General features: G+C 48.7%; 1 protein-coding gene across 3 annotated transcripts in view; it reads left to right on the top strand.

The window, feature by feature from the left end:
* The window catches only part of IGDCC4 (immunoglobulin superfamily DCC subclass member 4), a 96,059-nt gene that overhangs the window by 28,944 nt on the left and 44,882 nt on the right, over nt 1-22,233 (top strand). For 2 of the 3 annotated variants that reach the window (XM_048317861.1, XM_048317862.1), the window contains exons 2-5: nt 1,391-1,720; nt 8,509-8,650; nt 10,511-10,618; nt 13,535-13,668. In XM_048317861.1, the coding sequence (XP_048173818.1) occupies nt 1,391-1,720; nt 8,509-8,650; nt 10,511-10,618; nt 13,535-13,668 (714 nt within the window). The remainder of the gene's footprint in view (nt 1-1,390; nt 1,721-8,508; nt 8,651-10,510; nt 10,619-13,534; nt 13,669-22,233) is intronic. The other variant, XM_048317863.1, reaches the window with a different exon arrangement.

Below are 22,233 nucleotides of genomic sequence, written 5' to 3'. Positions count from 1 at the left end.
GTCAAACCTCACAAGTTCCCATCCCCACAGGCACCAAATCAGCCACACGTGGGGATGGAATTAAGCCCTTCCTTCCAGGGGCACCTGCGGTTTCCAGCACACGCCATGAAATAATTCCATCTCCCTGCATATGTAATTTTGCGTGTCATTGCCCCTAATTGCATGCTTAACACACACTCTTTTAAAGTGCAGCCCTTTTATCAGCAGTAGGTAGTAGCAGGTTTAATAGGGTGTTTGAATTCCTATAAAATTAATCTGTAGCCTTCTGTGATAGGAGACGGGCAAGGAGCCATGTGGTTCATATCCAGTGTTGATAAACTTGTTATAGAGGCAGGAAACATTTCTGATTGGAGCAGTGACAAAATAATTTGGAGCGGAGCCATAAAAAGAGTGGATGGTGATGGTTTGAGCGCAGCAGAGATTGAAATTGCTGGTGTGTGGAAGCAGTGCTGCCAGCTAACATTGACTTAGTGTCTCTGGAGAACTCTAACGGCAAATGCATTTTATTAATGGTAATATTCTTTTAGGAAATGCTGAGCATTGTTTCAGAGGTGGAGCCCCCCTCGAGTACGTGGGTTTGGAAGTCAGCCAGACTGAGATGTTCAGCTGAGCTTGTTGCTGGTCACTGCTCTGGCCTCTGGCTGCAGCAGCAAGGTTGCCTAAGGGCATGTGCTGGGTACTGTCTGCAAACAATTGGAATATCCTTTTTGTAGTGGGGAAAATGCATCCATCTATCCTCACTCTGGATTCACCTATATGGGGTAAAATGCTCAGAGACATCAGGTCATGTTTTTAACCGTTCTTTTGTTGTCTTTCCTTTGAAATGTGTTTCCCAGAACATGAACATCAGTGGGAGTTGCTGCTTTCCCAGCTGGACTTGAGCTCTTACTGCCAGTAAGAGGGGGAGCTGCTCTAACTAGGTTGTCGTCATTGGCATTGACGTGCCACATGGGGCTTGGATACTTTTCTTTGCACTTAATTGTCTTGTGGGGGTTGATGAGCCTTGGAGGAGGCTCTGATGTGCAGATGAGAGGGGAGCCTGCCAGGGCAGCCGTGGCAGATTGGGGTCCTTACTGCATCTTTGGTGCTTGCTCTTACTGTTACCACCTCTTCACCTCCTTCCAGCTGCTTTCTGCTTGAATCCAGTGTGGAAACAAGTGTGGACAACAGGGGTGGGTGCTGGGCCCATTGGGGCAGAAATGGTGCAGGTTGTACAGCCATAGGGATGGGGGATGGAGAATGCAGAGCACAGGAGTCACGGGCAGTGCTGGTCACCCAACAGGGCTGGTTTTCACCTGGTACCTCCAGCCACAGTTCCTTCGCTGTGTAAAACTGGGATGTGATTCATCAAGGAAAGCAACCCCCACTGCACACTGTCTTTTCTTTGCAGGGAGGCTGTCGGAAGGGGGTTCTCTGGAGCTGAGCTGTAGTGCTGGTCCTGCAAAGGTGATACTGGAGCCAAACCAGGTGGTGATTTTGGACTGTAACCTGACCCCTGTTGAGCAAGTGATCAATATCACATGGAAGAAGAATGGGTTTCCATTAGTGGAGCAGGAACATCTCCACGTGCTTCCAAATGGATCGCTCTTCATCTCATCCCAGGCTGTGGCAAAGGACAGTAAATATCCTGAGAGGGTTGTTGCTGAGGGTAATTACTCCTGTGTGTCTCACAGCTCCCTAGGGACTGTCACCAGTCAAACAGCTGCAGTCAGATTTTCAAGTAAGTATTCTGGGGGTTTTGTTGATTTTCTTTCTTTTTCCTCCTGGTATTTATACAGAAATCTGCTTCCCCAGGAGCTTGAGATAAAATGTCTGGGAAATAAAACGGTAATAATGGTGTATAGGTGGGATTGGGCATAGTCCACAAATAAGCAGTGGTGTCTTCCTGTTATCCCAGTGTCAACATCCTGTGTAACTCCCCCAGGTAAGTGCCATCAACTATGAATTAAAAACAGGACCCTCCTCTCTCCAAAAGATAGTGCTTGTTTTTGCAGAGAACTTCAGAGCCCTGAGTGCAGCACCCCGTGCTTGGTGAGGTGGCTGTTGGGGGGTCTGGCTATGACAGCCTGTGAGGTGAATATCTCTTTGTATGGAAGAGGTGAAAGAAAGGGTTCTTCAGGGCAGTTTTTGTTTGGATCGAGAAGGACACTCCAAGATCTGAACTGCTGAATATCCGCACAGAGTTTGAGAATAAAATTCTTTTGTATTCAGGGTTGACTCCTGGGGCTATTTTAAGTGAGTGCAAATAAATGATTCCTTGACCTACCAAATAGCTGAGGCTAGAAAATAATACAAATACAGTAACACTTTTCTCTAGTACAGTGACTTGTGTAAATGTTGCTGAAAACAGCTGCACAGCACACCATGGGAGCTGTGGGGGGTGAAGGTGCAGAGAGAATGTCCTGGCAGCCCCTTTACACTGGGATGTTTTTAGGCTCTGGTACCCCAGACGGGGCCATCTAGGTTTGGCCAAGTGAGTGTTTCAGTCTGTAAGCACTGTGCTATAAAACCAGAACTGCTGGTGAAGCTTTGCCAGATCAGGGGAAAATCTTTGACCTTTGCAGCATGTCCTCCTTTTCTGCTCAGAAAATGTTTAGCATGCAGTCAGACATCCTGCACACAGGTATTGCTTTGGAGGAGGTGGAAGTCCTGGAGTAGAAAAGCTGTCATTAGTCCAGCTGGATTTATTTAGCTGCTTCTGCCTCAGTGCCAGACAGCCTGAGTTAGGATATATTTATTCCCTTTTAGGGGTGACTTATGTTGAAGTTTGTGCTGTGTCTCTTACACAGTGGCAATGGACTGTGTCTCTTTTATGGTCCTGGGTTTATTGTTTGATGTCTTACAAGTTAAAACAGTGGAGACATCTCAAAACGGGGAGGCTGACTTAAATTGCCCTTCCCTCCTCCTGGATTTTTCCAGAGAGGCATACATGGGTGATGCCTCTCTCCATCCCCTTCTGTGTTTCTCCCAGAAACAGGAAATTTCAAGTGAACTCTTTTCTTGTGTGTACTCATATGTCTCCTTTTATTACCATCTTCACGGGGAAAATGCTGCTTCCATGGCACACACATGCACCTGACATAATATACCCATTTCTGAGCGGGGAGCAGCAAGGGAATTGATTAATGAAATGCATCTCTTGCTTCGATTTGTTCCGAGGGTTGGGCAAAAGTGCTTGCTCCATTAGCATTCAGCAGAAGCAAGTGAGGATTTTAAAGCCTTGGGTTTTGTCCCCTGCCACTCAACACAGTCTATCCAAAGCTGGATGGAGTGGATGGACTTACTCTTTGTGCTGATTGCCCTGGGGACTGCTGATCAGGATGGGGCAGTAGAAGAAAACCTGTTCAGCAGGTGGGATGTGTTATTCCTGCCCTGAGCTTGTCCTTCTGACCTGCAGGGTCTTTCCTTCCCTGGGATGAGGTTCCCATGCAGGGCTGTGGGGCTCTCTGTGTGCCAATGAGTCTTGCAGTAGCAAGTAGGAGCATTGGGGATTCATAGCACCTGCCTTGCTCAACACTGCTTTGGTGCTGGTGGTGTCATATGCCATGTTTCAGGCTTGTGGGAGTTCACTTCTCCCCCCTGAGAGCCCCAAGAGCAGCTCTGGCTCCTCTGTGTAAGGGCTGCTGGCTTCCCAGTGGAGGGAGGGGATGCTCCAGGCAGCAGGGAGCCCGGAGGCTGGAGGAGGCCTTTTGAAGGTGGGAGTGGTGGAGGTTGGGTGGCATGTAAAGGCTGTGACGATGTGATGACTTCCATCCTTCCACTGTGGTCCAGGAGTTCAGCTTCTTGGCATTTTGCTGGATAAACATATGGCTCACTGCCCAGTGATCCCTGGCGCTCTGTGTGCCACCAAGGGACCCATGCCATGGTCCCCATCCACACCTTGTGGCAGTGGTGGCCATGGCAAACGAGGAGGCATGAGTCTGGTCCCAGCCTCGTGTGTGAGTACTCCTGTTGAATGAGCAGCTGCTCAGGGTGATGAATTGGGTTTGCAGGTTTTCCTGAGCCCCACATGCTCCCACATGGAAGTACCAGGGGCGTTACTGTAGTTGTGGGAAGGTGTAGCTTTCTACCTGTTAATAACTACATTGATGAAGATTTGTTAAAGCTTTTAATTTAGCTTAAACATTTTGTGCAAGGGAGGTTGGAGAAAATTACAGTAATTTTGACTGTCAGATGAAGATGTTTGCTGTGCCTGAAGGGAATGGGCCAGTGTCACGTGGCTGCTGGCAGGGAGCAGCAGGGAGAGGTTTGGAGTGTTTCTGCACCTGGAGGGACAGGCCACAGCAGGAATCAACACACAGGATTTCTCATCATCCTCTCTCCACACGGACAGTGTCTCTTCTCTGTGGCGCCCTGCGTGTCTGGGATTTGAGGAACGTCAGACCAGGATTTGTTTTTACTTTAAGGATTTATTTTATAGATTTTAACCTATTTATTTTGTGAATTAGGGGAATAGGTGAGTGAAGGCCAGGGACTGTAGGCAGAGCCAGACTGGGCAGCAATACCTCCTGCACATGAATGCACAGGCTCTGTACCATCCGTGACTTTAGATGTGGCTTTAGATGCTGTTTTGGGTAGGTGGGGAGCTGGCTTCTGTGGAGAGCAGGAGCAATCCTGTGCTGCCATATGGCCCCGCAGACAGCACTGCGCTGGCTCTGCCTGCGCCGTGCCGGGGGACCGTGGCAAATTGCTCCCACGACTTTCTTTGCGTGTTCCTCTTCCGCCCCTGGCCTGTTCAGAGGTGAGTCATTCATAGAGGGGTGGCCTGGGTGGTGTATGTGATCTCGGTGGGGGCTGAAGTTGCCCCCACCTTGGAAATACCTCCTAATAATTATAAAAGGTACAAAGAGGATGATCACGAAGAGAGTCTGGGGGCAAAGCACTGTGGGAGAGAGCAGTGAGCCCCTTTCAGAAGGCTGAATTCCTTGCATAGACTGCATTTTCTGCCTGGGGTGTAGTGTTGCTGGCTGGCAGCCTTTCCAAGCCTGCAGCCTCCTGCACGGATCACGCTGCTGGGAGAGGGGGGAGGGTGCTGTGTTCCACCGTCCTGCAGTCACCCCTGGGCTCAGGGCTAAAAGCCTTGGCACACACGGCTTGGCTCCAGCTGGGTTTAACATGTCATCACGGAGGGAGCTGCCTGCGCCACTCCTGGTGGTGCAGAGCTTGGTGCTTCGGCTGTCGCTGAGGGCAGTTTGCTGTAATGCTCTTCACCTCCTCACCTGCAGTAGGTAATTTTTACTGAGTGGCCTATTATGGTGTTCAGGATAATCAGTGCAACGGGGCTGGGAGGTGTTTTGTGGCTCAGGATGGCTTTGCAAGCTAAACCTTAGTTGAGGAGTTAAAAATAATGTTGAGTATGTGTCATCTCTGTTTGCCTTTTCCCCTCAAGCATCTCCTTTCGCTGCCTCCCTATGGGAAAACCTCTCACTTAGCAGCACTTCTGGAGCAGCCCCTTCCATCAGAACGTGTTTGTGGGAAGAGAACAGCCCCTCCAAGGATCCTGTGGCCCCAGGGTGCGCAGTGTGTTGGAGCCTGTCCTGCACTCGCTGTGACCTGCACACACATCCGTGCAGCGTGTCCGAGTGGCAGGACCTGCTCTCTAGTCCTCTCCTCCCCTGCCTGCTTCTTTTTCCTCCCAGCACCAGCTGTTTGCAGCACAGCTCTGAGTTGCACTAGAGGTGCTGCACATGTCCTGCCTCATCTATTCCACCCTGGTACTCCTGGGGATGAGGCAGGTGGAACGCAGGGGATCAGAGCGTGCTGTGGTGTTGGCCCAAGCTGATGCAGATGCTTACGGAGTAGCAATGAGCCCAGCCAGCAAGTCTGTCTCTGCCTGACCCTTTCAGAGCCGACATCCAGGGGTCTTGTTCAGTCCTGCATCAAAGAAACCTTTTCACTTCTCTTGCTTTGATTTGGTGTTGCTTTCTGTGCTCAGAAGATCCCAGTTGAAGTTCCCTGTCCTCTCCTTCATGGAGGAGGCCGCAGGCTGCTTCTTTCAGAGCTTGCAGAGGTGTTTTTTTCCAGCCTATCCCTATCCCCACTGTCCCTATCCTCTTGCTGTAAAAGGAATATGATGGAGCTGCTCAGCCTCTGAAGTCCACCTCAGGAATTCTGAGACGGCACTAAGTGACAAACCTGTTTGCTGGGCATTGCCAGAGTTGAACCCCTGGCACCCACGGAGCTCTCGGCCTGTCGTGGCTCTGCCAGGAGCTGTGATTCGTCTTGGGAAGTGTGGCTGTTCCTGTGTGCTGCTCCAAGCGAGAGGGACACTGCACTCACTAATCAGGATCACTGTTTGGTCACACTCCTCTGCATCCCAATGAGGCTCTGTCAGGGGTGCATTTCTTGGCTCTTTGCTTGAGCCGTTCCAGCACGGTGGGTAGATGGGGCTGGCTTAAGGTGAAGGGCAGGATTTGGTTCTCAGCTGGGAATTTCAAGCTTGCAGGACCAGGTCTGGCAAGTGAAAGCCAGGAATAACCAGGATAGGTTATTGCCTGGTAACCCAGGGAGCCCAGGAGGCTCTGTCACTTTTTGTACACCAAGATGATGCCACTTAATAATGAACAGCAGAGAGACAGGTGACCCAACATGAAGTGGAGGAAGCAGAAATGCCAACAGATTTCATCTTTTCAGAAGGATTCCTGCCTCCCATCATGATCTTCCTGGGTACATGACCCTCCAGAGCCTGCCAAAATATTCTCATTTTCACCTGTAGGATGAGAAGAGAGTAATGGGAAAGAGGATTAAGGATATCTGCTGCCAGGAGAACATTGTTTTGATGGTGCCATCCTGAATATGCACTGGCATTTGATGGATTTTCTTTTAAACTCTTGGGTTCAGCAAGTTTTATTAACGTGAACTTAAAAGGTTTTGTAATCTGTAGAAATTACTGTGTTAAAGTGGTCTGCAGTGTGTATTTGAGAATACTAAAGCAGTTGGCTGAATTAAGGTCTTACATATTAATGTATTTTTCAAATTTTTCCAGGAAAACATTTTTCATTCCATTTGTATTGAATTGGAAAACTAAACGTGGCGGACAGCTGGTGGGAGAATTTGGTCTGTAGCTGCTGCGGAGAGCAATGAGTTGCTTGAAACATGTGATAACTATTTAAATTAAAGAAAAACACTAATGACAGCTGAGAATATGCCGAGGTTAAAATGGGTCATGCAAAAGCATTTCATTTTCCAAACTGTACATACTTTCTCAAGCTCACACTGCAATAAAGCATGTATGTGTGTGCATGGATGTTTGTGTGTGTGAGAGATGGAAAGAAAACTTCAAGTCTGGAGTCCTGCAAAATCCAAAGCTATGATGGATGCTCTTGGAAAGCGGTGGTGAGACAAGCACATATTGTGCTGGAGGGCCAGGAGGTCACTTGGGGTCTTTCTGAGCACAGTGCTGTGCTCGGCCCAGCATTCAAGTGTGTTTTTTGGCTGAAATTTATGTTCATTGTGCCACGTTTGGGGTTTCTGGCACTTGTGTTACAGCATTGTTAGATGGATTTGTCCGGCAGGGTGGGTTTCACAGCAAAGGCAGTTTAACAGAGATGGATAAAGCAGAAGCCGGTTTTTCTGGTGGAAAAGAGTACAGGCTTTCTGCCCCCATCCAGGAGCCTGCATGAATATTCAAAACTCCACTGTGTGACTGAGATGCCTTCCGGTTATGCTGTTGATAGGACAGATGCTGACAGCCCCGGGGGAGGATTTCTGCTGCCGGGTTTTGCTGTGTGCGTGGAAGGGGAGGAAGATGAGGCAGCTGTGCATTGCGGTCCAAGAGTGATTCCAAACCTTAGTGTTTTATCTCCAAAACAAGTTCAGCCTCTTCACTATGGAAGGACACATATAGAGAGAGGTGACCGTTGGAAAGCAAACAAGTGTCCTGGCATGTATGAAATCCATCCTCCTCTTAGCAAGGTGTCTGGATCCCCTTGGCTGCCTCCCATCTGGTTGAGTAGGATGAAGTTGGTTTTTGCAGGTAGGAGAGGGTGGGTCAAAACTCTTACGGGCTCTGCCTCTGGTCTCCAGCACTGCCAGCCTGTGGGCAGTTGATTTGTGTAAGGAGCTTGACATCCGGCTTGTTCTTCCTCTTGCCTTGTTTTAATTTCCTGTGGCTGCAGGAATGCTGTGAGGCAAGGGGGAAACTCTCATCTCTGGGGTTGTGGCATTTCCCCTCTGTTTCTCATTCTGTGTCCTTCCCAAATGGAGCGAGTGAACAGACAAGGAAGCAATTTAGGAAGGTAACTGGTGAAACCACCTAATTGCCTGTCTTTCTCTCACACTGTTGCCTTAAGGGAGAAAATGAGGCAAGAAGCAAATTTGCACATTGAAACCTTTCAGTTACTGTTGTTAGGGCTGCTGAGGGTCTGTAGGGGCACAGGAAAGGGAGTTACATTTCAGGCTATATTCAGGAGAGAAAAGCCTTTCTCTTAGCTCATACGTCGTAACAGGTTTGCATTTCTCAGCAGAAACACTGAGTTATTAACTTTTCTTCCCTTCTTCTTTCTCCAGCATTATCACGCTTTTTGCAGCAGCCGGAGTCGCAGACAGTGGAAGAAAATGGCATGGCCCGGTTTGAGTGCCGGATCGAGGGGCTGCCCTCCCCTGTCATCACCTGGGAGAAGGACCATGAAGCTGTCCCAGCAGAATCCAGGTGATTCCCAGATTGCTTTCCTGGGCCAGCTTGAAAAAGAGCAAAGCAAAACCTGACCATTTAGGATGTGGAAGTCATTCTATAAAATGGTAGAATGACAAGAGAGGTGATAGACCAGGTTTGGACCTGATAACTAAGTCATATAAGAGGAGGTATTCAAGAGGCCCAGGAAAAAAAGTCCATAAACACCTAAATAAAATATCTTTCCCCCAGATATCCAAACCACAAAGGAAGAACAACCCTTGATATTGTGCCAGTTATTACAGCACAGAACCTGCACTCTGCAAGGGCTTGTATGTGCCTGGGATGGGGCATGGCAAGGCATGGACTGCTTTGGCTTGTCCCCTTGTGTGAAATGACACAGAATTCTTTGGGGGATTGGGGCCTGGGGTGAGGATTCTTGACCTGGGCATACCTGACTGTACTCCATGATGTGGTTTTTCTTTGATTTTGGTTATGGTTTTAGTGGGAGGTCTGTAGACATCACTTCTGCAGGGGATCAGTGACTGAATTGTCCTTTAGTTCTTAAAAACTCCTCTTCTGTTCTGCAGAAGGAGCTGTTTCCCACCTGGGGAAGTTAATCCAAGTGGCAGAAGAGGAAAAAAAGAGGGTGGGGTGGGGGGGATGTTTAGGAATACTTTTGCAGCAGTGACTGTTTCTATAAGACTACCCACTTATATCCTTGAGTCTGGAGTGTGGCATCTAAAGGTTCATAGGACTCTGTTGCTTTGTAATGAAAAGAAAATTAATAAAAAAGGAAGGAAAAAAACAAAAAAGAAGGGATTGTAGGGAGAAGTGTGCCATAGATACAATGGCTTTTTAAATGAGACAGCTCGATGGATATTGTGAAATTACTTGCTCAGAGATTGCTTTCATCACAGGCAGCCTGAAAATTGTTTTCCTTGTAAAAGCCAGGCCATAATCTCTGGCTGCAGATCTTGCTTTTTAAATCATGTTCTAGCTAATATGCTTTTTCAGAAGGATTTGCTTTTTTTGTTGTTGTCTAGTTGTTGTTGGATTTAATATAACCGGCTTTCAAAGGAATTAAGTGAATTCCAGGAAATGTTGGCTGCCAACCAGAGCTTTCTATTATCCTCCCTGCATCATGCCTAAGGATAGGATCTCAGGCTGGCCTGATTACTGTGGGCTGCCTCTTGTGCACACTTCGGATGAGCCTGTGAAAATGCAGCCCTTTGGCTGGGCAGGTGTCAGGGTGATGATTTCATATTCCAGAATAGCCGGGCTTGGGAGGGTGTGCAAAATCAGGCTTGGGGACTGGAGATACAGTCTTGGAGTAATGTTACTAACATCAGTGTTTGTGATTTAAGAAGGCTAGAATAATTGTGTGGAACTCACATTGCTTTTCCCTTTCCTTGCTTTCCCTTTTCCCCCCTCTTTTTTTCCTTTCCCCCCTCTTTTCCCCTCCTTTTTCCTCTTTCCCCTCTGCTTTTCTTTGTTGTTCTTAGCTTTGGGTACTCTTTTCAGTCTTTGCCCCTGGGTGCAGGTTCTAGAATGGTGCCACCTCAAAGGTACTGAAAGCTAAGCTTAAAGAAGTACTTAAACCACCCAAAGGGTACCAAAGTGCTGATTGGTATTTTTAGAATACCTTTCCTGTCCCTCTTCAGTACAAAAATCTAAATTCCATGTGTGAGTAAGGCACAGAGTATTTTGCAGTTCTGGCTCTGGACTACACTGAATAAATACAGTCTTAAATCTGCAGCAGCTGCTGAAAGGTGGCTCACAGGATTTCTCTAGATTGCAGTTGCTTTGAGGTGTGTGCAACATCTCTTGGCATAATCTGTGATTTAGGTGCCGGCTGAGTTTCACATCAGGTTCCAAATTGCTGTTTATTTTCTCTAGAGACAAGATGAGCTCTTGCTGGGAACTGGAGGTCTTTGGACGTCTTCACAGCAAATCCATAACCTACAGACCACGTGCTCTGCGGTCATTTTTCCACATTTTGGCTAAGTGAGGGTTTTATCTGTGTGTAGCATTTATTTCTGTGCTGTGTCAGGAGTGCCTTGGTGTGTCTCATGTTCATGTACAGGACTCTGGAGCTGTGAGCAAAATGGTTTCCAAACTGAGCCTACAACAGGGCTGCAGATTCCTCACTGTGCTCAGGACTGGTGCTTTGGGCTGTCCTAGGCACCTTCAAAAGGCTGCAGGGAGGGTGTACTGGCAATTTACTGGGGAGAAGGTAAGAAAGGGGATAGAGCTGTTAATGCTGGAATATCCTCTGAGCTGTAGGGTTGCAGGGTTTGGACACGAGGCAGTGGCTCTTGATTTCAGTTCTTGAACACTGCCCTGGTGAGCAGCCCTGAGCCCCTCAGTGCTCTCAGGGAGGGGAAAAGCTCCGTGGGTGTGCCCTGTTCTTCTTGCTGCCTTTGAGGCTGTGGTAGTTGGCCCTGCTCTGAGTGTGCTGTCCTTCAGTGTAATCCAGGGGGGTTTGCCTTTCGCCCCCGTCGAGGCAGTCTTCTCTGACAGGTCCTGACAGTGCAGCTATCAACAGCAAAACTCCTGGGAGTGCCAAGGTTCCAGCGCTTCTGTTGCTTCCAGGGCCTTTGTCTGTCTGTCCTTTAGGTTTTGTTTCTGCTTAATCCTTGGTGAAGGTGAGCAGACAAGAAGATTTGCCCTTTGTGTGGAAGAAAAGCTCTGCCAACTGTCTGCTCTGAGTCATCAGGCAAATTTCCTTGTAGGGAGCCTGGGGATGGAGCAAATGCCCTTGAAGGCTGCATGAAGGCTTCTAGTTCAGGGCTGCTGGGACCCTGAAGAGCTGGAGGCTTTGTGAGCAGCTGGGAGAAATGGTGGATAGAGAAATTCTACTTTTCTTCCCTCCTTGCTTCCCCAGCAGAGCGGTCCTCGCTGCTGCCATGTTTTCTCAACAGGATGTACTGCACTGAGTAGATCTCTACCAGTGGTGCTGAAGGGACTGTCTCAAGCTCTTTTGATGAAGTTTCCCCACTCAACCCCCTTTTTTCCAGCTCCTGCTCTCTTTTGAGACACAGTGATTTGTTTTGTGCCCTCAAGAGAAGCTGGGTCCTGAACGCCCTGGTCTAGTGACCCTGCTCTGAGAGGACAAAAGCCACAGACCAGAGGTCCATCCCAGCCCCAGTGAATCTGTGATACATCACTGACGCATCTTTTTGTGGCTGGGAGATGCCTTGCCTGGTGTTTGAAATATGTTGATATTAATTACAGACTCAAATAGCAGATGCACGACAAAAATAAATATTATCCCAGTGGGAGGCTTTCCCTCCGCGGAGCTGAGAGGATGCAAATATTTGTCATCTTTCTCCTGAGTTCTGATGAGGCATCCTGATGAGGGCTTTTGTGTGCCACCTCCTCTGAGGTCTTTTGGAGCTTGATTCTGAGCAAAATCTCTTTGTAAGTAGCAGGAACATGGCTTTAGGTATGTAAAGCCATGTGTTTGTGTACGTGGGAAGCTTCAGCCAGTCTGTGTCTGTGAATCAGGCTGTAGGATTGTTCCAGTGGAGACAGAATGGTCACTGGAGGAGCTCTGGTAGCTCTTCTTTCTTCATCAGCTGTGAAGAGGACAAGACATGATGAGCTCAACTGCAGTAGCTGCGGTCCAGGATCGATGCAAGATTCACAGCAGGGATATTTGTCTCTGGAACAGACCGCTTGGGGCAAGGGAGGTGTTTCCATGAGTGCAGATTTAGGATAAATGTTTGCAGGAGCAGGCATGCTGTTGATGACCATGGCTTGAACACAGGATGAGTGATCCGTTAAGGTCTTCCTGGCTCCATGATCCTCGTTCGTGGCACTCCAGCAGTCTCAGCACCTGGAGAACCACAGTTTGACTTACTGTGATCTTTGTGGATGGCGGGACTGGCATTAATGGTTATAACTTGTCTTTGTGCTGTTCCTGTGGAATAGCTGCTATCCCTCCCCTTAGCAATTGCCTTTGAATGTGTCCTCTTCATAATGAAGACTGATAACCCAGAGCTGCCTGTCAAACCTCAGCAGCTCTGTTTATAGAGGCTTGCAATTAAAAATGGATCTCATATATAATTAAAAAGGATCACGTAGGCTTTGCGCCTTTCGTTCAAGAATAAAGAGGCTGCCATCTAGGAATCCAGGCAGAAAATGGAGATACTGACAGCCTGCTCCTACTTTTATGCTAATTGCTAATCATGTGCTTTGTTCAGTGTAATGCAGCAAGGATTGTGTTCATGTGTGAGCAGTGTAGCCATTTCATTCCCTGGAAGTGTTTCCCAGTAGTATCCCATGGGCAAATCAGGGGATACTGAATGCCCAGCTGTGAGTTTGTCACCTTGCAAAAGCCAGAAACTTGTGGAAGAAGGAAAGGAATCACTACAACCCAGAAATGGTGCAGGTTCAGGTGGCTGTGTCGTGGCTGCTTTGGCCCATGAAGGTGCAGCTGTGTATCAGTTGGTCCCCCTTGCTGCACCCTGAGGTGCAGCAAGAAAAAGATGATGTTCAGACTTCTTTGCAATGTGTTTTTTGTGTGGCAACCAAACCTTTGCAAAAAGCAAGTGCTGAAAATGGCTGTAGTGTGTGCTCAAGCACCTGTATGCCTGGGGACATGTACAAATGTGTATGTAGAAGCGTGTGTGTATGGAGTTGGTTTGTACTGTCTAGTTGGTTTGTGTCAGCAAAGTCCTGTTAGTGTGGTCTCCCAAAAGCACCTTTTGCATTGTGAAGACTCCAAGGTGATGGATGGGTCTGTACCTGCTGCTTTTTGAGAACCACCAGTTGGGTTGCTCAGAGGTTCCCTGATCCCATTCTGCTGTCATTACCAGGACCTGCACATGAGAAAAGAAAGGGATAAAAGGGCTTTGGGATGATGAATAGGTGGGGTAATGCATAGCCTGTCTCACACTCTTCCTTTTGGTCACTCAGGTTTATAACTCTTCCCAATGGTGTCCTCCAAATCGTGGATGTGCAGGAGAGCGATGCTGGGATTTACCACTGCGTGGCAACCAACACCGCCCGAAAGCGCTACAGCAGTGATGCCACCCTCAGCGTGGTGAAAGGTGAGGTGCTGGCAGCAGCCTCTTGGGCTGGGCACAGGTCTGCCATATAATCATCTTGTGTGGTGGAGAGCTGTGCTCAAATACCAGTGGCCTTCTCTCCTCCTGGTGTGGCTCTGCACGTGGCCAGCTTTGGTTAAAACTTGCAGAGAAGGTGTTTATGAAAGATTTCTCTTTGCTGTGATGGGATAAGGAGGCTGAGTTGGGAGGTCTCCTTTGTGCTCTGGAGTTGTTAGAAGGGATGAGGCACCCTGTTTGCTCCTTGGGGACAGCAGCATTGTTGGTGGTGTTCTCTGCAGCGGCCTTGGATGGCAAGACAGGCAAGGTTTGGCATGTACAGACAAATGTGCTTCCCAAGCAAGCAAGAGAACTAGCTGGAGACTGGAGTATCTGGCAGAACTGTGCCTACCCCAGGTTGCCTGGCACAGTCCAGAAGAGGTTGAGCACAGTGATATCTGACTTGTGTTCTGAGTCCATATTGGTGGTGCTCTGCTGAGCTCCAGAGATCACTAGCTGGGATTTATCCTGGTGATACAGGCCTTTGGAGCAAGGCTTTGGGTGTGAGCTGTCTTACGCTTCCTGATCTGGGCCTCAGCCTCTGAGTGCATTTTCCTTTGTAAGCCAAGAGTGCAGTGGGCAGGTCTGGACATGAGAATGTAGATGAGAGCATAAGTGCAGTGGGGGTCTCCAGACTCCAGCATCCTTCCCAGCACGCCTGGCTGCCTCCCCAGCTTTGTATAATCCCTGTCCTGCAAGTGGACAAACTCACCAGGGCTGGGAGTCTGGCTGAGCTGTCCATTCTCTCAGGACCCCCTGCCACATCTGTCTCCTGTTTGTGCTGACCCCAGTGTATCCTGCAGGGAGCTTTAACCTTGAAAGCTCTGAAATCCTTCCCAGACCCTTTCGTCTTTGTTTAGGATTGCGTTGCTTGACATTCTGCTCCCAATGTATTTTCCCAGCGATGGCTTTGCTGTTCATCCATCAGCAGGGAGTGTAATTAACTGTGGAGCCTGAGAACACACCTCTGATCAATGGATTATGTCGTGGAGGTAATCTGGGTGGAATCTGCAGAGAATTCGTGAGTGGTTGAATGCTCTGTATATAATTGCCAGCCCCTGCCAGATCCTCCGTGTGTTTAATGAAGCACGGAGCCGAGGGGAGCGCTTCCTATGGGCAGTTCCACGCTCCAGAGACAGCTCCCATGTTGGGTCTGGTGTGCTATTGATAACTAATATCGATCAAGCTGCAAAGGTGAATTTGATGTCCTTGGCATCATAACTCATTCTGCATAATTGCATCTTGTAGCTCTGCAGTGTTTAATCTGCTTTGCAAATGGAGGCACTGGAAGAGGTTAAATGGGAAGAGTTCCTTCTGGAGCACCAGCCGGCCTGAGCAGATTTCTGCCTGGAGTTCTCACCCAAATCTCTCTTCTGCAGCACCACACCACCCGCTGGCTGCTAAAACAAATATGTGAGGTTGAGTTTTTCACCAGATTGAGCTGATAGTGATGAAAAACATGCCTGTTAAATCTCTGGGGTTTTTTTATAATTGGGGAGAATATCTCTGAGACAGATGGGAAACTGCAGTGACCTGTGCAGGCTGCAAACTCCTCCACGAGTGACTGGCATGGTATTGATCCTTTTTTTGTTTCAGCACTTCACCATCAGGGCACATTTTTTGATGCCTGGACTGGCTTGAGGAGTCTTTTCCTCCCTGTTCAGAAGCAGCTGATAATAGTTGACGTGAACTGGTCAGGCAGAAATCCTTTCCTAATTATGAGAAATAAAACCAAACTAAACCAAAACAAAGAATTCTAGGAAAAAAAACCAAAACAAACTGAAAAACAGACAACAAAAGAACAATAGTCTGAAATACAGTTATTTATTGTTGCTTATTTGGAAATTTCAGGGACCAAACTCCTATGTGTCTGCAGACAGAAGCAACTAAACTGCTTCTTCCCTCCCTGCTCCTGGCTAGGGACTCCTTTGTGCCAAGATAAGGTGACAGTCCAGCTTTTCAGTCCCACTGTACTTCCAGGACCCCTGGAAAAGATTTGTGCAGTGGGACCTCGTGTCTCCTTACCCACTGTCCCACTGGCAGTGCTGTGTTACGATGGTAGAGGCTGTGCTCCTGGCAGATTTTGGGGTCTTGCTGGTGATAATGCAAATGCTTCCAAGGATCAGGCCTGGGAACTTTTCATGTTCATGCCTCTGCCTTCCAGACAGGGCTGGATTTGAATGGGCTGTGCATAGCAGAAGAATCTGTTTCCCTATAGCTCTTCTGCCCAGTTGTCCTGTTCCTCCCCCCTCTCTCCCCTGTTCCTGATACCATGGCTGGGAATAGTTCCATCTCCCTTATTAAAAGCCTTTTCCAAGTAAAACAAACGATTAATGTGACTCCTTTCTGTCATATCTGCACGACCTAAAAACCCCAGAAGTGTTGTTTCCCTGGACAGTGTGACTTCCGCATCCTGGGGGGAATTCCAGCTGTGCTGTGTGTCTGTGGCTGAGCACATGCTGGCCATCCCAGGCAGGGCAGGGAGCAGCGGGGCTGCAGATGTTTTGGCTGTGCAGACTTCATGGTGCAAATTTCCAGGCCTTCCCTGGGGAAGTGGCATTTGGAGCTGGAAGGGAAAAGAGCAGACGGGACAGCAGGATACAGTCACGCAGCCCTGAAACAGAGCCTGCTGCTGAAATAGGGGTAGTTTGGATTTTCCCATTGGATCTCCGCTGCTCCCCAGCGGACGGAGTGCCAAACACATCTGGCAGCACTGTCCCTTCAGCCCTCACCTGGACAGGTGATGAATGAACACTGCGGCTCTCTCTGCCAAAAAGGTCATTAGGAGCTGGCTGTGGGATGCTTTTCCTAGGCTCCAGCTGTGCGTGCTGCCTTTCCTTGGGGTCAGCTGTGTCTTGTTTCTTGTCGCTTCTTCTTCTGGGAGCAGGCTCTGGAGCCCTACCCTGAACTTGTAGATAGAGAACTAATTCCTTATGTGTCCTGGTCACGTTCCCAGGTTCTTGACATATACATGGGCACGTTGCCATGCTTCATAAAGCAGCTCTTAGAGAAGAGTAGCAGAAGGGCTTGGGGAACATGACGTGTGGTCTCAGCAGGTCACTTTGCCTGTCACTTCGCTTTCCCCCTCCATGTCATGCGCCTGCTTGCTCTTTGTGTGTTTTCATGGGAATAGGGACTCCCTCTTGCTGTGTGTTTGCCCCTCAACTGGCACAATGTAGCACAAATAGCAGTCAGAAGCTGTGCTGCTGCAAGAACAGTAAACTTTTGCAAGGATTTGATCTATTCTGTTTTTAAATGTCACAAGGAGTGTGGCTCCCCCTAATTTCCACTGCATCTTCCCCACTGAATGAATGCTGGGATATCTCTTCTCCACAGCTAACCCAAATTTCACTTCCCTGTAATTCATCCTATTAGTTTTACTTGCAAAGCATTGGCAATCTTGAAAAAGTTTACGTTCCTCCTTATTTTTTAATCCCTTTGACTATGTATAAGCAGTGTGGTGTCCCCTAAGTGACCTAAAGAAAGTTAAACATCTTGGCAATTTTAGAATAAAATAGTTTTCTTCCACTGGGGTGGGAGAAACAAGTTTGAGATCCTGACCCCAGAGCTCCTTCGTGTAGATCTCAGTGTTTGTGTCTTTTCATATTTAGTGGGTATTGCAGAAGAATTGTCAAAGCACAGTCCTGGGAGCCAGGACTCCTGGGTTCTCTCTCCCTCTCTGTTGTTGGGCTGCTGAGGAGAATCAGTTCCTCAAAGTTTTAATTTCTGTAAATAGGGATAATGTAATAAATAACATTGGAGTTGCCCTTTGGAAGGGATGGGTCAGTCTGGAAAGTGATTATGGGCATTTGGTGCTGGAGGTCATGGAGGGGCACATACAGAGAGAGGTGTGGACATGTATCTCAGTGTGGGTGTGAGATTCCTCTTCCTTGTGCCCTCTGCACCCTGTTCCTGGTCTGTGCATGTGAGGTGGCCGTGACTGCTGTAACATGTATGGGAAAAACCTTTGCCTCAAACCAGGCTGGCAAGAATCAGAATCTCACTGTGCTGCAATAATGCAGGAACTGGAGAACAGAGCAGGGTGATGGGTGGAGGTCTGGGCTGAGCAAGCCACAGGAGGGGTCTCCCAGCAGCTAAGCACATCCCCCACAAGCTGGGATTTAGTGCCGTGTTATTAGAGATGACACTGCGAGGTTGCCGTTGGCAGAACATCATTTACGCTGACAGTTGTAGCGGCTTGCTGCAGCAGTGTCCCAGGAAAGTGATTTTTCAGCCAAATATTTGTATGAATGTGATAACAGGGACAGAGCTTGGAGGCAGCTGAAGCACCTTCAGGTTTTTTGTTCTTTTAGTGTTTGTATTGTAGTGCCTTGCAGGTACCAAGGGAGAGCCTGGGACAGGGGTGATTCCTGCTCCAAAGGGCTGTGGGAAAATACAGCTCTTGACTGGGATGAGCTTTAGGGATGGAGGGGAAGGTGGTGATGAAGTGAGCAACAGTCACAGTTGGCCACCACCTTGCAGAAACAGACGTGCTGTTACCACAAGTGGATTTTCAGTCCCTGCATGTGTGAATGACGTGCTGGATGCTGGCTTGGCGCTCAGCCTGAGCCCTGGCCACGTGCTCTGCTCCCCTTGCAGCTTCCGACACAGGTACTGGGCGGCCAGGGGACAGGGAACTTTGGATTTGGGTCAGTGCTGCTCTGGGCTGACCTCCTTGACCTCAGTTGGGTGTTGATCCCATGTGTGCTGCCATCAATGGAGAAGGGCAGTGTTAGAGGGATGGTCCCACCTGGATTGGGGTGGTCTTCCTCTGGCAGGAACCCATTGCAGGGGCAGCAGGGCCCTGTGGGGTTGTGAGGGCAAAGCTATCCACAGCTGTGTATGGGCATGGCATGCTTCTTCTGGGAGGCAAGAGTCATTGGAACATGTAGGGAGAGAAATTGTGGGGCTTTTTGTTTTGTTTTGGTTTGGTTTTTTTTGCATTTTTGCTGTGAGTTGTTGGTGTAACCAGCAAGTGATGCACCACCTCTGGAGAAGGAGACAGTTCTGGCCTGCAAATGCCATGTTCCTATTCCGTGTGCCTCCTGTACTGGACACAGAACTGTCACTTTCCCCTCTCTCCTTTTAGCATCCCGTTTTTCTTTGCCCTCTGGTCTCTCACATCACCAGCAGTTAAGCAGGGAACTGCTCTCCACTTGACATCCCAAAAGCTCAGCCATGAGGACTCTGTTTACAAGTGTTTCACAGCTCTGGTTTCCTGGGAAGCAGGTATCTGAAGCTGTTTGCATAATGCATCTGATGGATTCTGTAAAATGCTGTTGCTCCTGCCTGTGGCAGAAGGTGCTAAGCAAGCCATGGTAAGTGTGAATTCAGAGGATGGCAAGATCAAGGAGGAGATACACAACATTTCATGCTTAATAAATAGATCTTTAAAGCTAGAAGTGACCTTCTGCCTAACAAGCTGTAAACTTTAACTCCATCTCCCTTTTACTGAGCCTGGCAACGCTGGTGGGTTTGAAGCACGCGTGGAACAGGATTCAGCCCATAGATATTGGATGAAACTTGTGAAGGTCTGGTGCAGACGTCAGGCACCCATCCAGACACACAGCTCTTCTTGGCTGGGGTTCCTACAGGGCCAACATGCATCCACACCCCTCACGTTGCCGAGGGAAAACTGCTCATAGCTCCAGTGTCAGCAGCTTACTCTGGGAGCCCAAGGGGAGTTCCAGCTCAGCTGTCTGTGAAGTTCCATGGGGCTCTGATATGCCACACTTCTGACAGCTCCAGCAGCCTACAGTGACAGAGGGTTTGATACAAAATGCAGAGCCCTCACCTCCCATTAAGCACAACAGCTAAGCCCGGGGATGGCACCAAAGTGAGTGGCAACAGAGGTGTCAAGGATAATAGAGCAGAACAAGGGATGTACGGCTGGGAATAGGTGAGCTGTTTCCAGGTCCTGAGGGGAAACTGGTCTAATCCACATGCAGGGTAGCTGTGCATGATGTTTAGAGCTGTCAGATGTGGCCAGGCTCGTGTGTTACTGTGCCTCCAGCTCCTGAAGACTAGGGATGTCTGGATTCAGGTTTGTGGTTTGTGGTCCTCTGGTGTTCTCCACATGCATCTCTTACTAATTCAGGTCTGCTGCATTTTTGAGGCTTCCTGAAATAAGTGTCTGCTGGTGTTCGGTAAGGCTCAGACTGAAGCAGGGTTTAAGCAGTAGGCTCCATTCAGTTCTTCTCAGAGTTCCTTGGTGGTGGTGCAATCCTATGGTGCATCAGCACATCTGCACTACAGGGATCACACCTGGCCTGTCCCAGAGAGTGTGGGACAGGCTGTGCCTTCATGGGGAGGCTGAAGGCAGCTAGGAATAGAGACTATAATTAGGTCAGCAGCTTGCAGTGGGCTGCAGACAGGAAGGTTGATGTGGTTGGGCTCCTGATGACACTTGTTAATTATTAATCATTGGTGTTACAGCTGCTGAGGCTGAGGGCTGGCAGTACCCTCCGGCACTGACAACGTCCAGCAGCTGGAGTATGTTGGAAGGGTCTGAAGGCATAGCAAAGCTCATGGTGGTGTCTAATCCCATTACTTTCGTCGTGGGATAGACATACGGAGCAACCTTGTCTCTGTCTCTAAGACCCACCAGTAGCTACAGGCCTGGAGGGTGCTAAGGAACAGGAATAGGAGGAATGGGCCTGGGTCACAGGGGAGGCTGAGTCAGGAGCAGAGCTGTGCTGCTCTAAGCCCTTGCTTGGATATCTTGGATGCCAGGGATCACTCAGAACACAGCCGGGAGTTTGCCTTCAGTAACAGAGATGTTCTTGCCCAACTCTGTTTCTGGTGCAGCCAAGGGGCAATGCCACGTGGATTGTAGACAAGAATGAGGAGCAGGAAGAGAGAGGAAGGATGGGATAAGGAGGGGCAGGTGCTGTTACCAAACACTGTCTTAATGTGTAGCCTTAGACAGATAAGGGTTCTCTGTGGCACCCAGCAAGTGTCCAGCCTAAGGGCTTTGACAGAATCTGTGGATATCAGTGATGATCTTTCCCCATGGAAAGCCAGCTTTTCTTTCAGACTTTTCCTAGAAAAACAGATTTGCATTGTCCTGAGTGAATGCAGATGCATCCATCTGCTTTTAGTTCTCCCTTCCAAGTTGGCAGTCTCGGTTTGCTGCCAGACTGTGTTACTGTGGGCTCCCAGCGTGTTGTGTGTTCACAGCATCGTTTTTGGGAAGCATTCTGTGTACCTGGCATCAGAGGGACCCCACTGCAAAATCCCTTCCCAGAACGTTCCTCTTTTCAAAGCTTCTCAGGACAGTGGATGCTGCTCTGGAAAAGGGAATGGGGCACAGCAGGAGCCGTGGCCACATAAGGAAGCAGGTTGTGTCCTCCGGCACGGTCCAGGGCCTCCAGCCTCATCCCTCTCTGCTGTCTCTGGATGTGCCTGAATTGTAAATGAATCTGATGTTGCAAATAAATCTGAATTGCAAATAGATCTGATGAAATAGGTGTCAGCCCCTGGGAAACATCAGCCTCCGAACACAAGGAGGAAGTGACTGGAGTGAAATGGCTCCAGTCACTGAGGCAGGGTGAGTAAGGAGGAGTTTCAGGGTGACTTGTGAGCCAGAGCAGGCTTCTGTTGACCGTGTCTCTGTGTCATTTCTCTGCGAGAGGTAAAAAAAAAAGCCTTACAGTTGTTTTTTTTTCTTGGAGCTTCCTCATGTATCATCCTGGAAGGTGATGTGCTGCCCTAGGATAATGACAAAGAGAGCTGGTGTAATGATGGTTAGAAAGGTGTGAGGATGTTCCCACTGAATCCCAAAGGCTGGCAAGCTTATGTCCCCAGGACCATTTCATGTTTACTGATTTTGGGGGGGGGGGGGGGAGGGGATGGATGTCTGTATTTAAATCATGGATACTGTGGCTTTTGTCAAGGGTCTTCTGATGCTCTCTGGCTATTACTTTTGCACCTTTACTTCTGTGAATGGCTGTGTTGTGAACCCTGAGCAGATGGAGTCCCAGAGATGCTGAGAGATGTGCCCAGAGCAGCACAGTGACTTAGTGACAGAGACCAGGGGAGACTGGTCCTTCTGGGCAGCTGGGATATTATCCTGACTGGATGTCAGCCATGGGATGTTCCTGGTGTACTGTGGAGGTTCCTGTTGCAGTGGTGACTTTGCAAAGCAGCCTCTTGCAGCCCTTGTTTTTCTAGTCCATGTTTTTGGCAGCTGCTGGGGAATGGCTGGGGCTTACAGTGCTTTAAGGGCTCAGCTTGAGTAACATAAAGCTGTCTGGGTGTTAGGGTAGGGAGGCTGCTCTGCTGTTCTCTGCTACACTGAGGTACCTCTGCTCCTTTCTTCATTTCTCCTTGTTGGCCTCTCACCTGATCTAGAGGCTCAACTCCCTCTGTACACTGAGTGACTTTCTTATAAGGAGTTTGTGCAAAAATCTGTGAAAATGTGCCAAGAAAGGCCTATTAATCAGTACTTACTATCTAAAATGGTGACGCTATCAATGCTGCTCCAACACAGTCCTTCTGTCAGGTCTCAGC

Source organism: Corvus hawaiiensis, chromosome 13 (assembly GCF_020740725.1).
Source record: "Corvus hawaiiensis isolate bCorHaw1 chromosome 13, bCorHaw1.pri.cur, whole genome shotgun sequence".
Classification (NCBI taxonomy): domain Eukaryota; kingdom Metazoa; phylum Chordata; class Aves; order Passeriformes; family Corvidae; genus Corvus; species Corvus hawaiiensis.
The sequence above is the reverse complement of the archived record's forward strand: the minus strand, read 5'-3'. Positions and strand labels throughout refer to the sequence as shown.